At 39.5% G+C, this 18,400-nt stretch overlaps 2 protein-coding genes across 6 annotated transcripts in view; both read right to left on the minus strand.

Annotated features, from left to right (window-relative positions):
• ZNF235 (zinc finger protein 235) overlaps nt 1-18,400 on the minus strand; it is a 61,983-nt gene that overhangs the window by 18,952 nt on the left and 24,631 nt on the right. The gene's annotated exons all lie outside the window — the stretch shown is intronic.
• The window catches only part of ZNF112 (zinc finger protein 112), a 39,199-nt gene continuing 24,631 nt past the window's right edge, over nt 3,833-18,400 (minus strand). For all 4 annotated transcript variants that reach the window (XM_019626237.1, XM_019626235.1, XM_019626236.1 and 1 more), the window contains 2 exons: nt 16,225-16,320; nt 3,833-6,606 (listed from right to left, as the gene is read on the minus strand). In XM_019626237.1, the coding sequence (XP_019481782.1) occupies nt 4,109-6,606; nt 16,225-16,320 (2,594 nt within the window). In that variant the 3' untranslated portion in view covers nt 3,833-4,108. The remainder of the gene's footprint in view (nt 6,607-16,224; nt 16,321-18,400) is intronic.

The raw sequence follows: 18,400 nt of genomic DNA on the forward strand, positions 1-18,400 counted from the left end.
CGCTCACGCTGACTGCTTGCTACACATGGTAGCCCATGGTAACCCACTGCAGCAGGGGCTGCAGCCTACACCGTCGCCAGCGACTCATGGCAGCCCAGCTCCAGGTTGAGCTGTTGTTCAGCATCTTAGCTGTAGAGGGCAGTGTCACTGGTCCTCATATGTGGAATCCGAACTGGGGCCCTCTGGCGTCCCAAGCCAGCTCTTAACCAACGCGCCGCCCGGCTGGCCCTGGAATTTTTGATTAACAGTATTTTGTTTCAGAATGTTAAAGATGTCACTCCATTGTCTTCTGGCTTGCATGGCTTTTGTATTAGAAGTTTGTTGTTTTTCTCACCTCTGTTCCTTGTTTACAATGTGTCCTTTTTCTCTGTCTGCCATCAGTATTTTCTCTGCATTGCTTATATTCAGCTGTTTGCAATAATGTGTCTAATTTTTTTGTTTTGTTTTTAAATCCTCCTTGGTTATTCTGAGGTTCTTGGATCTGGGTGATGTCCTTTATTATTTTTGGAAAATTCTGAGCCATTATCTCTTCAACTAGTTTTCTTCTTATTCTCTCTCCTCTCCCCCTGGATTTCCAATTATGCATATATTAGACCATAAAGTTTCCCTACAGTTCTTGGAAACTCTCTTGTTTTCTTCAACTTTTTGCATTTTATTTGGATGATTTTGATTGGCCTATATTCGAATTTTCTGACACTTTTCTCAGCTGTGTTGAGCCTACTTGTGACTCCTTTGAAAGCATCCTATGTGATGCTTTCAAATTTTCTTTTTTAGCATTTCCCATTTGATTCTTTATTAATTTCTACTGAAATTCCCCCATCTGTTCATATATACTGCCTGCATTTTCATGAGACCATTTAACACATTAATCAGTCACATAAAATTCTGTTTGATATTTCCAAAATATGTTCATCTCTAAGGTGGTTTTATTGATTAGCCTGCTCTTTCTTTGCAGAAGGTTGTTAATTCTTTAATCTTGTAATTTTTTTTAAAGATTTTATTGGGGAATCGGGGAAGGGGAACAGACAAGTTGCTGTCCTTTTGTTCTTCAGTCTAGTTGTGGAGAATGTCGCTTCACTGGCCAATGTTGGTATTATCATTGCGCTCTTCCCCGGTGAGACAGATTGGTCAATGGCCACTGGATGGCGGCTCAAGGCAGCTCTTGGCAGCTCACGCCGGCTGCCAGCTGCTCACACCGGCTGCCGGCCACTCACGGTAGCTTACAGGAGCCCACTGCAGCTCTACTGCAGCCTACGCCGTGGCCTCATGGCAGCCCAGCTCCAGGTTGAGCTGTTGTACACCATCTTAGCTGCAGTGGGTGCAGCGTCACTGACCCTCATGTGATATCCGAACAGGGCCCTGCTGCTCAGAGGTGGTGTCCCAAGCCAACTCTTAACCAATGTGCCACTCGACTGGCCCAATCTTTTAATTTTTGATTGAATGCCAGAAAACATGTATCAAACAGCAGAGACTGAATAGTTGTTTTTTTTTAACCTGGAACACTTGTTCTGTTAGAAATTTATAATGGGGTGTTGAATTGATCTGGTCAGGAATAGGTTGGAATTGGATTCTGTTGTTTCAATACTTATCTTCAGTACACTTCAAAATTTTCTAGTATTACCTTGTGCTTAGCATGGCGGCTAGAGTACTGGAGGATTTTTCTCAATGTTCTTGCTCCACCCCAGATTTTGGCACCTGTGCCACAGGATTCTCTGTCCATTTTCTTGCTATTTTCCCAGTGTAACCTGCTATTGCCCATCACCAGGAGCAAGTTAGCCTATTTATGGGAACCAGCATTGTTCTTTATTGTCCTGGTTTAGTCTCAGTTTTGAGTGGGGATTTGAGAGGTCAGAGATCTTAAGCATTTTGGGGAGTTAGGACTACATAACACTAAAAATGAGACAGCAGCGCTTTCCCCCTGGCTGTGAACAAAAAAACAGGTGATACTGCCATCTTGTGAGCAATCTGAAGACAAGAGTTCACACAAAAAGACAGATATGAGAGAATTTAAGAAAATCATATAAAGCCCCCTTGACTGATCCAGACCCAACTCTTACTCTGCTGTATCTTTTCATTTATATGAACTGAGAAATATGTTTTATTTAAGCAACTCTAAGTTACATTTTCTGTTACAACTAAAAGCATCCTAACTGATAACAGCACCATGAGCTCTCATGATTTTCTCTTGGAAATGATGATAGCAAAGAAATGCAACAGAAGCCCTGGATTTCTGATGATACTGTGCAACTCAGACTGTGAAACCTAAAGAAATTTCGCAGAAAGATAAAGTTGCTGACACCTAAGGTATCTGTGTCAAAAATCTAGAGAATTTTGAAAATTAACTTCAGGGGATTTGTTAATTTTTGCCATAATGTCATCTAATGAAACAGAACAATCACAGCTTGAGTTCTTAACTCAAGGCATAACATCTCAGTAGTTTATTACTTTGGTAAAATAGGTCAATGTTAATTGTCAATTTTTAAAATGAAGTACAGAAAAGGCTAAGTCAAAATTCTGCTTGCCAAAAAAACCACATGGTGGTTGGTGAGTAATCTTCCATACATAATCTATTAAGTATGTATTTGAACACGTTATGTATACAGACTTAAATTCACTGGATACTATGAAGGTACAATCCACATTTTCACTAAACACTATGCATGATCCTTTCCTGTAATTTTAGATCAATTCCATACTTTCTGGAGTTCCATACTATAGAAACATAAGAGAAATTTACCCAAAGTCCTATTTATTTCCAGTTTAAAAAAATTACTCTCATCCTTTCTAGTTTATCATAAATTATTACTCTATGATTTCCAGATGGGTATCATATTTTACATTTTGACATACATTTTATGACTCTTCTTTAACAAGCTTGTATTTTTTACACCCATCAACAAAATACATTGTTCTTGAAGATAGACTACCAAGCTAAAGGCAATCCTATCCTCATAATCAATGTTTTATAAAATATTTAGAAAAATTCACAATTTTTCCTTTCCTTGTGTGAGTGGGAGAAGTATGGGGATGGAGAACTTGACAAAATTCAAGTCCTCCAGACTTGTCACAGGTCCTGCCTAAGGAGGTTTGAACTGGACAAAGGTTATAACTCTTAGAAATCAGTTAGAATAAAAGGACTTTGGTGGAAACATAGAGACAAAAAAACCAAGTATTTTAATTTTGACATTTATTAAGAAAGTATTTTTCATTAGTAACCATTTCTGACAATTTCCAAATATTACAGTAAAGTTCTGCCTTAACACACAGAGCAGGAGTAAAAAATAATTATGTAAAATGCAGTGTTCCATTTTTGCAAAGGTTAACCAGAAACATTGTTTATCAGTTTGCACTGTCATTTCAAGTGTGTGCAGATGCACGCACACACACACACACACATACGCACACACACACACACACACACAATCTAAACTTAAACTGATGGTATACAGAAAGAGACCAAATAGTAAGAAATTCAGTTCATCCTGCTTAAGATGAGACAAAAGATAGAAACCAATCCCAACAAGGTTACAACCAAATTCATGTAATTTCAGATTGCAATACTGCTTGATATTCTATATTTCAAATATTTATCTACTTGAAGTGATTATATTAAGGTTACTTGCAGGATTCCTCTTCCAAATACATTTTTAATGTTTTTTTGGGGGGGAGTGGAGATGAGCTTAACACAATTTCAAACATGATACCTTTACACACTTACAGTCACTTAGCAAAAAGTACTGAGCACCTACATTGAGTTATGCAATGTCATGGATTTATAAACTTATGAATGAAGCTAAGGACCTGAATTTAGGCATGCCCATCACTGTACTTTAAATTTCTGACCATACTCTTATCTTTTCATAAGCCCTAGTCCAACTAGTTAAAGTCATGTGCAATGATTGATGTTACAGTTCTGACAAAATCCTTTATGGAATGCCTCTCGTTAGATGTCTCTGCTGTGTGGTTTCCTGACTACTGTAATGTTGAGGTTGGGTAGAAATATTATTTTCCTTGAAGAAATTCTTTTTCTACTATAAGAACTCTAGTGAATGGAAAAATTCAGCTCCCATTTGAGGACTTCAAAACAAAACAAAACGGGAACACCATTTTACAGAACTTCATTTCTGTATGGATTCTCTGATGAAAGATAGTCCTTACCATATTCATTTTTATAGAATTTATCACCACTGTGGACTCTCTGATGAATTAGAAGACCTGAGCTCCAACGGAAACCCTTACCACACGCATCACATTTGTACGGTTTCTCTCCTGTGTGGACTCTCTGATGAGCCTGAAGGTTTGATCTCTGACTGAAGCCCTTTCCACACACCTCACATTTATATGGTTTTTCCCCAGTGTGGACTCTGTGATGGGCCTGGAGACTTGAAAACCCACTGAAGCCCTTACCACACTGTTCGCATTTATAGGGCCTCCCTTCTGTGTGGACCCGCTGATGAGCTTGAAGGCGTGAACTCTCACTGAAGCCTTTTGTGCACACCTCACATTTGTATGGTTTCCCTCCTGTGTGGACCCTCCGATGTGCTTCAAGGCGTGAACTCTGACTAAAGCCCTTCCCACACATCTCACATTTATATGGTTTCACTCTAGTGTGGACCCTCTGATGACCTTGAAGATATGCTCTCTGACTGAAGCCCTTCCCACATACCTCACATATGTATGGTCTCTCTCCAGTGTGGACACTCTGATGGCTTTGAAGGTATGATCTCTGACTGAAGCTCTTACCGCATTCATCACATTGGTATGGCTTCTCTCCCGTGTGAACTCTCTGATGGGCCAGAAGAGTTGAGGCCTTACTGAAGCCCTTACCACATTCTCCACATTTATAGGGTTTCTCTCCTGTGTGAACCCTCTGATGAATTTGAAGATTAAAGCTCCAACTGAAGCCTTTCCCACACTCCTCACATTTGAAGGGTTTTTCTCCAGTGTGAACTCTCTGATGGCCTTGAAGGTGTGAACTCCGACTGAAGCCCTTCCCACACTCCTCACACTTGTATGGTTTCTCTCCAGTGTGAACTCTCTGATGGCCCTGGAGGTATGAATTGCGACTGAATCCCTTTCCGCACTCCTCACATTTGTACGGTTTTTCCCCAGTGTGAACTCTCTGATGAGCTTGAAGGTATGAACTCCGACTGAATCCCTTATCACACTCCTCACATTTGTACGGTTTCTCTCCCGTGTGCACTCTCTGATGGACATTAAGAACTGATCTATGACTGAAGCCTTTACCACAAGTATTGCATTTGTATGGCTTCTCTCCACTGTGGACTCTCTGATGATCTTTAAGTTTTGAACTCCAATTGAAGCCATTCCCACATTCCTTATAAGGTTTCTCTCCAATGCAAATTTTCTGATGGCCTTGAAGATATGAATTTTGGCTGAAGCTGTTCCCACATATGTGTTTATATGGTTGTTCCCTAGTGTGAACTATCTGAAGGTTCTGAAAATGTGAGGCCAGACTGAAGCCATTACCACCGTCCTCAGAATTACAGGGAATCTCTCCCATGTGAACTCGACGCTGAACGTTAAGATTTGAGCTACAAATGAAACCCTTCTCACATTCCACATCTGTGTATAGTTTCTCTTCTGCGTAGATTTCCTGATGGACTTGAAGACAAGAACTCGGATTAAAGACATTCCCATTCTCCTCATATTCATGGGGTTCTTCCCCAGTACGAACCCTAAAAATACTATTAAGATCTAAGCTATGACTGAAGGCTTTCTCATAAATGCTGCATCTATAGGGCATCTCTCCTGTGTGAATAAGTTCGTAAGTGTTGAGAGAGGAGCACTGATTCAAGTTCTCACCATGCTCACATTTACATGGCTTCTTCTCTGTACGTACTCTCTGATGAGACTGCAGATGTGAACTCTCCAAAACACAATCATCTCCTTCATGAACACTTTGATGAATATGGAGGATTGAACTATAACTACAGCCCTTTCCACGTGGACTGTATGTACAGGGCTCCGCTTCTAAATGTAACTGCTGATGAACTTCAGAGCTCAAGTCATTACTGAAGGCTTTTCTGGACTCAATACAGGGGTAGGGCTTTTGTCCTCTTTGAATTAAGTCTTCATTAAGCAACGAAACCTTCAGGATGTCTTCTCCACAGTCATGGCAGCTATAGTTTTTTTCTGTTCTGCATACTCCCAGATTATCATTGTGATGTGAAATCCAGCTGATGCTGTCACACTTACAGAAATTATTTTTCAAGGAAATTTGCTGACATCTGCACTGATGATTATGTGACTCTCTCAGGTACATTTTCCTCCATGAATTCTGGACTCGCCAAGATGAAAATTCTTGATTTTTTTTGTGAGTGGAACCATCCCCTGTATGACTCAATATATAGTTCCCATCTTCAGAAATCTGAATTGGTATTCCTGTCCAAACCTGGCAGGGGGAATCACCTTGTTTTTGCAGCTTAGAAATAATATCCCCTTGAAATTTTTTCATGGAATCTTGACACCTGGTTAACCTGCCTGCATCTTGTTGCCAGGTCTGCCAGGAGGAAAGCTCTTTGGGGGAAAGGTAGCTTAATCCCACTTCTTGAGTACTCTCCATATTATGTTGATTCTTGGTTCCTATAAGGATAGAGAGAATTTAGACATGTGCACAAGTGAATGCTTTTATTCAGAGATTTCAAGATTTTGCACTCAGGTCATGACATGGAACGTCAATGAACTAGAGGAAAATTCATATTACTACCTCTAAGAGTACTTAGAAATAGCTCTTCTTTGGCTACATCAGGAATATATGTAGAATCCATATAATTCAGGATATCTATAATGCTGCAAAATCAGGGCTTTGCAACAACTGGGACAGCAAACATAGTGGCCCCGTTCAAAAGGCCTAGTAAAACCACACACGTATCATGGGTTTATCATACGTTGCCTGGTGATTGCAAGGAGAAAATAGAAGGGGGTAGTCTCAAATTGGAAAGAATATAGTTTCAAGTGGACAAATGCTTTTTGTTCTGATAACTTTGTCTTTTTCCTCTGGCACATGGGCATGATAATGTTTTTGTTTGTAAAGAGACTGTGTGTTAAATGCTGTGCAGATGAAGGTACACACAGACTTTTAATTGATGCTTGAGGCATCACATGTTCTATCTTTAATGAGCTATTTATCTTCATGAGAATAATAAGCTCGTCTAAGTCACTGTAAGCCGTTATCAGTTTTAACTCCTTTCACAATTACCAAGGGCCATGGTACAGGTCAGAATGTGAAACACTGTGACAGAACTCAATTCCAAATACATCAAAAAAAAAAAAAAAAGGAGGCTGAGGGAGGGAAGCAGAGCCAAGTTTCATGGCACCTGTAGGTGTCCTTTGAGGCAACTCATCAAACAAACAAAACTCAATGAACACAGACTTTGGTTTGAATTATTTTACAGAAAAATTACTTTAATGTTTATGCAATTTGAGGCACCAGAAGAATTGAAGACACACGTTTGGTGGAAATGGCTCGTCACTAGTTATTAAAACTCAGATTATAAGCAGACAGCAGATCTCCATAACCTGGTGAGGAGTATCCTCCTTGAGGATAACTGGTTGAAGTAATAACATGTGCTCTTCTAACACTTGGCAGTACTATACTTTCTGTATAGCATCCAGAAAGGAAAGCAGTACAAGAGGAATTTTTTCAGTAATATATTATCTTCAAATATAATCAGTCTTCTTTATCTGTGTGTCTGTCTCTCCACATTGGAATGCACTCTCCAAAAGGACAGGCACTTTGTTTTGTGCACTGCCTTACCCTCACTGCCTACAACCCTCATAGCAAATAGTAGTTGCTCAATAAACATAGATCATAGTCATTCTCACTCACAGTACTAAACGGGAATGTTTACGCAAGTTATTTTTTCATGGGAAAGGAATTGGTGATGGCACTTTTGCTGCAAAGTTCAAAGGCTATATGGGTCAGGATACACTCAAGGTCTCTATCACCTGTTGATGAGAAAAGCAAAGGTCCCAGGAATTGCTTGTGGATTGAATCTTAAATTTTAAAATATCCTTTAAATTGGTGTGTTTTTTCTTGTACAAAATCTTACCTGTAGTCCCATCTTAGCCCCAACTTAAAAAAAAAAGTAAAAAATAGGAGACTTGGGATAAGCCCTGGGAACAGGTCTTGGAAACCCTTTTCACAAACATGGTGCCAAAAGTGAAGAAGAAAGGCCCTGCCCCTCCCAAAACCAAAGCCAAAGCCAAAGCCAAAGTAAAGCCTTTGAAGGTAAAGAAAGCAGTGCTGAGTGGTGTCCACAGCCACACAAGAAAAGATCTGCATGTCACCCACCTTCCAAAAGCCCAAGACACCTGCGGCTGACGGTAGCCCAAATATCCTTGGAAGAGCACCCCCAGGAGAAACAAGCTTGACCACTGTGCCATCAGCAAGTTCCCCCTAACTACCAAGTCAGCCATGAAGAAGACAGAAGACAACAATATACTTGTGTTCACTGTGGATGTCAAGGCCAACATGCACCAGATCTAACAGGCTGTGAAGAAGCTCTATAACATTGACGTAGCCAAGGTCAACATCCTGGTCAAGCCTGATGGAGAGAAGAAGGCATATGCCTGATTGGCTCCTATGGTACTTTGGATGTTGCTAACAAAATTGGGATATTCTAAACTGAGTCCAGCTGGCTAATTCCAAATAGAACATGTTTTCACTGTAAAAAAAAAAAAAAGAAGTAAAAAATAAAAAGTCACACTGATGATTGTGTGACACTACAATGTGGGGCAATGCATTGATTGCAGGGTAACACTCTGACATATCCACAAGTACTCAGCTCAGTACTCTAAAGAAATGTTTAATGATGTCTCTGGCTTCTCAAAAGCAAATCTTTCAGTTATTACGTTAATATTTTATCACCTAAAGATGAAATGAAGGGGCATACTATAGGAGGCATGTCAGATACAGTGAATAGCTTATATGTGAGAAGTTTGAACTTTCAGCTAGAGTTAATCATAATGCTTATAGTTCTCTTTTGGTATCATCAAAAAACACTTGATATTCATCCATAAAGATACAGTTTAACATGGTGGCTTGAGCACATGAAAGGAGCTTACTAGTCAAAACCCAATTTCTTCCAAAGCAATTGTTTGAATATAAATTTGTACCGAATTTATGATGTAAGAATCTCTCAAATATATAGCAGAAATTAAAGTTTCTTTCTGACCAGTGGTTTTAACATTAAAGGAATAGAGGAAGGAAAAAAGGTCCCCTTTTACTTAGTTTTAGCCTCTTATGGAAAAGATCACACATTTAACAACATTAACTTTAATTTCCTTTACTCAATGGTACATAATGAAACAATTTACCTGTCATTTCCTTTCCATATCTCAACATTTAAGTTCTGTTTTAATATCAACAGTAGTGCTGATGAGAAATTGTGTCAAGTCAAATTTATAACTTTATTTGATAGAGAAAATAAGCACTGCAAAAAGCACCGAAAGACTTCACTTGAAGTACCAAGAACTTACTTCTTCTTAATAATCCTGCTTTAGAATTTAAGAAAATCAATCATGGGGCTGGCCGAGTGGCTCAGTTGGTTAAGAGTTGGCTTAAGAGCACGAGCTCTGAGCAACAGGGCCGCCGGTTGGATTCCCACATGGGCCAGTGACGCTGCACCCGAGCTGAGCTGTTGCTGAGCTGCCAACAGGTGGAAGGATGGCTCAGCTGGTGTAACAACAAGATTGCCTGTTCGATGGTAGGCTACTCCCACCTGCAACTAAGACTGAACTTGGCACCTTGAGCTGAGCTGCTGCCCAGATGGCTCAGAGGATACAGCATGCACTCTTAACAACAAGGCTGCGGGTTTGACTCCCGCATGGGATGATGGCTATGCCCACCCGCAACTAAGATTGAACACAGCTTAGAGACCATGAGCTGACGAGGGGCAGCCAGATGGTGACTGGCGCCCCCCACAACGAAGATTGAAGAACAACTTGGCTGGTCCTCTTCCCCAACTCCCCAACACTGTTCTCCTCCCCCAATTCCCCAATAAAATCTTTAAAAAAAAAGAAAATCAATCATTCCAGCAGCCTATATCAATTCACTCAGTAACAAAGAGTTGTTTATCATAAGTACCAAATCACTCCTTTAAATTTAATAGTTAACCATAATGAATTAAGAGAAAAAAAATCTGTTTATATTTTCCTTCTCCTTTAATAGACAATACTCAAGAATATCAACTCAAGCAACCCAGACTGATATTACCCTGCATTCTTACTATGCTTTTAGATAGTAAGAGAAACCAAGGCTTTTTCTGAACAGAAGATACAATAACAACATTTTGATTACAGACTAATACTTAAGCTGCTGTGCAGGCCATTCTCTTAAGCATGCCTGAGGCTTACCTCTCTTTACCAGATTATATTTAGTCTGTTTCTACTTCTTTTCCTCACAACTGAATGAGTTCTGTCTTTCAGTTTTGGAAGGTTATTAATTATTGATTCAATTTCTTTAACAGATATAGGCATATTCGCAATGTCCATTTCTTCTTGTGTGAGTTTTAGCAAATTGTGTTTTACATGGAACTAGTCCATTTCACCTAGGTTATTAAATTTGTGGCCACAGAGTTTGTTCATAGTATTTTTTTATTATCCTTTCAATGCCCATAGATTCTGTAGTCATGTCCCCTCTTTGATTTCTGATATTAGTCATTTGTGTGTTCTCTCTCTCGCTCTCTCTTTTAGTTAGCCTGGCAGAAGCTGATCAATTTTATTCATCTTTTCAAAGAACCACCTTTTGGTTTCACTGATTTTCTCTATCAATTTCCTAGTTTCAATTTCATTGATTCTGCTCCAATTCTTATTCTTCTGCTTACTTTGGATTTAATCTGATCTTCTTTTTCTAGTTTCCTAAAGTAGAAGCTTAGATGATTGATTTTATATCTTCTTTTCTAATATATGCATTGAATGCTATGAATTTTCCTCTAGGTACTGCTTTTGCTGCATCCCATACATTTTGATAAGTTGCATTTTCATTTGTTCAAATTACTTTTTAATTTCTCTTGAAATTTCTTCTTTGACCCATGTGTTATTTAGAAGTATGTTGTTTAATCTCCATCTATTTTGGTATTTTCCAGTTATTTAATTTATTGATTTCTAGTTTAATTCCATTGTGGTCTAAGAGCAGACTTTTATGATTTTTATTTTCTTAAATTTGTTAAGGTGTGTTTTATGGCGCAGAATGTGGACTATCTTGGTGACCATTTCATGTGAGCTTGAGAAAAGGGTTATCTTTCAAATCATCTACATTAACAATGGCTCCAACATCCAACTCCATGTCACAAAGCTATCATTTTAAAATTAGTTTTAATTCAGTCCACAGGAAAAATATATAACGTTACAAAAACAAGAACAAGATTATGTGGGGTGGGGGCAGAGGGAGTGAAATGTAGAAAGCAAAGAATACTCTTTGTATTACAACATAAAATTGGCCAGCCTATCACACCCTGAGATCAGATGTCAGAACCACTTACTAATGATCAGAAAATCATCTAAACATTATAAGAAAAAAATGATTAAATATATATGTAATTTTAAAAAACAGATTTGCCATATTTTATGAGCAACATGCCATTTTTAGTCATATGTTCTTTACGTCTGCAGTTAGTTAATGAAAATGTAGTAAGCCTATTAAAAAGGAAGTTTTGGCAAGGAATCATAATGCTAGATCAACATCTGACCGGCACATGTAAGACATCACAAAATATCCATAAAAGTTTGTGTTAATACTTAAGGTTTAGTTAAGGTTAAGTTAACATATTAACTTTATTATATTAACTATAAGTTAACTTTATTATTACAGCTACTATTAACAGTGATGCTTGATATTCCAATTGAGCCATAAAGAATTATCAAAGAAACAGCTGAGAACAGTTGTCTGAGACCTATTGACAGGAACGGGAAATTTTTTGGTTTAGTGCCAGGTAACTTTACCCTAAAGGAAGCAGAATTAGAAAGGAGGAATGCTTAGGGACTGTCTCTTAGGAAAACATCTATTTCTCAGCTGCTCCTCCTTTTTCACTGTGGGGAGTAACATTCAACTTGGGACAGAGAAGACCAGAGTAGAAGAAACCGTATCTGTGAGAGACTGTTTAAAAATAATGCTGGAAAAAATCTGACTCACCAGTAGACTCATGGCATTAAAAAGCTGGATTGGTGCTAAGAAGCTAGAGGAGCTTCAATACTGAAAGAGCTTAATATACGTTCTGGAAATATTTTCATCTTAATTGAAGGGGAATTTCCTTTCTGAGTTTCCTAAAGGTGCCCAAATGGTGCTACCACTCTCAGAGGCCCTCAAGACACTGGAAGAGTCATTAGAATCAGATGAACTGTGCCACTTTAAAGGGGATGACTGTGTGTGTGTGTGTGTATGTGTGTGTGTGTGTGTGTGTGTGTGTGTACGTATGTGCACACACTCGTGCCCAAGTTGTTCCTGGTGAGTGTGCAGCTGTTTCTCTCCAGAGGTTAAGAAATGTAAAAATCTTACGACAAGCCTCCTGTTGGATCTGAAGCCTCAAGTCATGACTTTGCCATCTGCCTTGGAGTTTGTGATTCTGTCCCCAGACTTTCGAAAAGCCTAGACAGTAGATAGGAATATAAATTGGGGAGGATTGAGATCTGTTTAGCCACAAGGATTTGCTAACAGGAACATGAAAGGATTTGCTAACAGGAACATGAGAAGGAGCACCCCTTTTTGTGGATTGGGTGTGCCATACTGCCAAAGCTCACACTGTGTGCTCAATGAGGCAGAGGGTTACTGCTTTCTAGTGTCTTTCCACGGAGGAAATAACAATGGCCAAATACTTTCCCGAAAAATTTCATGAGTTCAGATCTAGCTGGAACCAGCAAATTACGAAAGGGAAGTAGAAGAAACAGCAAGATAATTTGTATCTTATTACTTGAAAGCTAGAGATTACTACAAGTAAGGATCTCCTAGTTAATGAGGTGGATGGTTTTGGTATAATTAGAGATGCCTTTGGAAAATAAAAACAGAAATGATTTGCTATGGGGAAAAAAGACAAGTCCAGAAGCCCTTGGTCTGTAGACCAATGATGTTTTCACCAGTGTAGAGACGCCTGCCTGGCCCTATGGACCAAAAACTTCTCCTTCCACCCCTATTGGGAGTCTGTGATTGCATCGGCAGTGACCAGCAGTGTTAAGGTGTAGTGCTGGTAAAGGACCTTCTTTCAGGCCCCTGGAGACCATGATGCCTCATCTTAGCAACAGTTGCAGGTGGCTCTATAACCTGCTGACTCTGCACCTCTGACAGAATTAACCAGGCAATGCCACGAAAACAGATTTTGTTTGCTTATGCCGATTGATGAGTTGACTTTATGTAGACGTGGATGACAAACCACCTGTTTTACTGTAAGTAAAATTATTTTTCTCATCACTTTCCAAGTAGAAGACAAAATTTTAATGGCTGGCATTAATGAAAAATGCACTTTTGAAAACAGATATGGGATATTATTGGATATTTGGAACATATGGCCTATAACAGCATGGGAAAACCAATGATAGGAAACTATTAATGAAGCTTGAAATCAATATAGTACATTGTGACATGCAATTAAAAAAACAGACAGAAAATATCAGTATCAGAGGTACACTGCATGTGAGGGCTATCGCTGCATGAAATGTTTGTTTCAGATGTGCAGGTGTGTACACTACATAGATCTGTACTGGGTTACAATACATACTGAAGGTCATGGCCAAGAACACCACTGGTGTAAATAGTTAAGGAAAGTATAAAACTCATAATTAAACAATTGCAAGTCAAAATGCAAAGTTCAAATGTGGAAACTTAGAAAAATATCAGTAGGTAGGTTTGTACCTCTTAGTTTCATGCCTACATGAATAGAAGGTTCAAAACATAAGAAACAAATAAGCACTTGAAAAAAGAGTGCTACTCTTTACAAGTCATGTTTCTTTCACCTTGAATCTTCCTTGCCTGCCACGGGAAAAGGGAGCCTGATGTGGATGCCAACTCCCAAAGAGATGGACGGGCTACAACTAGGAAAACATTACAAGGAAATAGATAGTTTAGAAGTTATTACGTGTTGACATCTTTTTCTTTGCTAGAGTGAATGGAAATGGAGATGTTTCTTCTATAGGGGACTAGCCAAGAGAGTAGTTGTAAGAATTCTCATTTTAAAAATGTTTTTTGGGGCCGGCAGAGCGGCGCATTGGTTAATAGCTGGCTTGGGACACCAGAGGGCCCCGGTTCGGATCCCACATGTGAGGGCCAGTGACACTGCCCTCTACAGCTAAGATGCTGAACAACAGCTCAACCTGGATCTGGGCTGCCTAGGCTGCAGTGGGTTGTCATGGGCTACCGTGTGTAGCCAACGGCCAGCAGCCGCAGTGAGCGGCCATCCATAAGCCGGCGACTGATCTGCCTCGCCCGGGAAAAGCACAATGATGGTGCCAACTTGGGCCAGTGAAGCAACGTCCTCCACAACTAGACTGAAGAACAAAAGGACAGCATCTTGTCTGTTTCCCTTACCCCAATTCCCCAATAAAAATCTTTAAAAAAAAAACCACAAAGTTTTTGATTTTTTTTTTGCCCAAGTCAATTAAGTTAGCTCCCAGAGGCTACAGGAAAGCCAGTGGGAGATAATTATGTCTCTTTTGGTCTCCAAAGATAAAGCTCAGCAAGGGATGGTTTTTTTCTATGAATCTGATTCACCAAGTAATTTATTCCATAGAAATAAAATCATTAGTACCCTAGGATGCTTGGACTGGGGTTTTTATTGCTGTACTTTCTGTATTTGTTTTTTTTAAAAAAAGAAAAGAAATACACTAATGCTCATCAATTGCAAATGGAAAAGGGCTGAAAGATGCATGTTAGAGCCACAGATTGGACTATTATGCAGCCATGACAAAAAATAAACGAGTTACAATCTTAGGCAGGGATGAATTTCTCCACGGTATCATGAAAGAGAAAAATTAGTATCTTAAAAATAAGAATATATATTATCAAATTTCTGCATTACTATTAGGTATAAAAATATCACTATATGTAAAACATTAAATAAGATATTTTAAAATGTGATATTATGTTTCTACTGATACTATCAGGCAGGGGGGACTGGCACACTATGTCCTTAGGTCTGTTTTTATATAGCCCAGCAGCTAAGAATAGTTCTTTAGTTTTTTAAATGGTGCAAGGAAAAAAAAGAAAAATATGTGACAGACACCCTACGTGGCTGGTAAAGCCTCAGATATTTACTATCTGGATCTTAGAGAAAAAGTTTGCTGACCCCGTTCTATTGCATCATGTATGACCATGAACCTTAACTGAGATGGCAACAAAAAATTATAGAAGTGAAGTAATTTGCTTAGAAACACTCTAATGAGTCTTTTTCCTACCCAGGAGTATCCTTAGCTACGGTTGATATGGTGGCTTTTGATGTTAGAGTCTTGAGAACTAAAGAAACATTACCAGAATGTTTGGGTTCACATAAATGTCCAACTTGAAAATCCTACTTCGAAACTGTAGCTAGGTCAAGAGACTAGGTGTCAGAGGATGGGAGGGTGAGAGGAGAGGACAGAATGGCAAGATAAAGAGCTGGGCGTGTGAATGAGGAAGCTATCACCAATGCTATCAAGTGAGAAGTGTCTCACTTGAAATTGCTGCATGAAGAGGGTCAATTACAAGGTTGGCACTGAACATTTTTGATACCTATTCTCATTGATTAGTGATTCTCAATCGTTTAGGAATAATGGCGACCTGTCTATGAATACTCAAGGACACCTCAACAATGAGAATTAGGACAGGCATGCACCGGATGACAAACAACATTCTGGAGTATCCTTCGATGACACTGATTTATTCTGTATCTACTAGCTATGTCAAGGAGCACAGGTGCCAGTGAAGACCATGCATGTGTTAACCAATTCATTCGTTCAAGGCAGAGAGAAAAGCAAGTCAAGGAACCTGAAGCAGAGAAGCATAACTGCAGGTCTGATGGGCAGTAATGGGGACGTGCAGCTGGGACAGAGTGAATGAGCAAACATGAACAGTAGGAGGGGAATATGGTAAGCACAAGGGGCTGTGAGGACAGACACCTTAGGGCCTAATAGGCCAAAGTGGGAAGGCACTGGAGGTTTTCAACAGAGAAGTGACATGTTCTGACGCGTGTCTGAGGAGGGGCTCTGTGGCTGCTGGGTTTGCTGGACAGTTCTCACCTGAACACCCATCTCTCTGGGTTTCTGTCTCCGTCATCAAAACCTTTTGTTCTCTCTCCAGCTGGGATATAAGGTCTGGTTTGAAGGGCTGATTCCCTGTGAAAAAGCAAGGAGAGCAAAAGTTTTAAATTTTTCAATAAGTCCAATTTATCTTTTTTTTTTCCCTTTCTGAATTATGCTTTTGGTGTCCTATCTAAGAACTCTTTGCCTAACCCAAGTTCATGAAGATTTTCTTCTATGTTTCCTTCCAGAAGTTGTAGACTTATAGATTTATATTAAGTCTCCTATCCATTTTAAGTTAATTTTTTTGGGAGGTGTGAGGCATCCATATAGATGTACAGAGATGTCCACACCAGCTGCTGAAAAGACTAAACCTTCTCCATTGAATTGCCGTGGCACCTGTAATATATCTAAAATAGTTTCAGAGTTGCTTCTTCCATATATCACTATGATAAACGAACCCACTGGAAAGCGTTCAAGATATTGCAATTCATTCTCCCACCCCCTCCCACTATACCTAAAACTAAGGATTTACAGTTTTATATTGTGTTCCTGAGCTACTTCCATGAGTTCTTTCTTTTCTCTCTTCAGTGTGGTTATGGTATTAATTTCAAATACAACCAAGTTCATTTGTGTCATTTTCTTTTAGTTTTAGATTATTATCCCTTTGGGTTCTGATTTAATTTTTATAATATGTGGAAGACCAGCCAAGTGGTTCAGTTGGTTGAGTTAGCTTAAGAGCGTGAGCTCTGAGCAACAGGGCCACTGGTTCGATTCCCACATGGGCCAGTGACGCTGTGCCCGAGCTGAGATGTCACTGAGCTGCCAACAGGTGGCAGGATGGCTCAGCTGATGAGAGCACGTGCTCCTAACAACAAGACTGCTTTTTGGATGGTGGGCTATGCCCGCCTGCAACTAAGACTGAACTTGGCACCTTGAGCTGAGCTGCTGCCCGGATGGCTCAGTGGATAGAGCATGCACTCTTAACAAGGCTGCTGGTTCAACTCCCGCATGGGATGGTGGCTACACCCACCCGCAGCTAAGATTGTAACACAGCACCTTGAGCTTAGAAGCCACGAGCTGCCGATGGGAAGCCAGATGGCGACTGGCCCCCTCCACAACGAAGACTGAAGAACAACTTGGCTGGTCCCCTTCCCCAATTGTCCCACACTGTTCCCCTCCCCCAATTCCCCTATTAAAAAAAATAAATGAATAATAATTTTTATAATATGTTGAACTAACATATTTTCAAAAGTCCAAACTAGACCAAGAGGCATAGACAGGTGTGACTCTCTCCCACATTCCTTCCACAGTTGCCTCCGTCCACTGTAAGAAACTAACTTGGTGATTTTCTGATTAATCCTTCTTGTGTTTCCTCTTACACAGATAAGCAGAGATGTATATACTTGCTTATTTCTCCTTCTTTCTTACAGAAATTGTAGTATGCTATGAATGCTCTTTGCACTTTGGTACCTTTAGGGAAAATTCCTAGAAGTGAATTTCTGGGAAAGGATAAATATACAATCTTGTTGGACATTGTCAAATTCCCCTCCTTAAGGGTTGTATCATTTTGCAATCCTACTTTCAATGTATGACTGCTTCATTTCCCACAGCTTTGCCCCAAAGAGTATTCTATTAAGTTTTAAAATTTTTGCCAATCTCTTGGGTTTCGAGAAATGGTATGTCAGTGTAATTTTAATTAACATCTCTCTTATTTTGAATGAAACTGAATATCTATTCATATGTATATATTTACATGTCTTTGTGTATGTGTATGTATACGAATACGAATACGTGTGCCACACACACACACACACACACACACACACACACACACACACACCCCTACCTCCTAGCTCTACCTGAGACCAAGAAACAAAAACGCTGGCAATGACAATACCTAACATACAGATTTGGGTGTTAAATAGCATTCTCCAATAAATAAAAGGATGGTTCCAGAACTGGGGCAAAGTAAAAGATGAGCATAAAGTAAGGAAGTGTTAAAAAAAAATGGTGGAGCATATTACAAGGGCACAGGAGTCCGCTTAAAAGGGCCAAATTTGGGACAATTTTAGCACCCAAATAGTTACAGCAATAAATTATAAGCCATTTTAAAAAGAATTCATAAGCCCCTACAAATAACAATCAAAAGGCTGAAAGGCAGGAGGCGGGGGGG

Source organism: Hipposideros armiger, unplaced genomic scaffold (assembly GCF_001890085.2).
Source record: "Hipposideros armiger isolate ML-2016 unplaced genomic scaffold, ASM189008v1 scaffold_664, whole genome shotgun sequence".
NCBI classification, from domain to species: domain Eukaryota; kingdom Metazoa; phylum Chordata; class Mammalia; order Chiroptera; family Hipposideridae; genus Hipposideros; species Hipposideros armiger.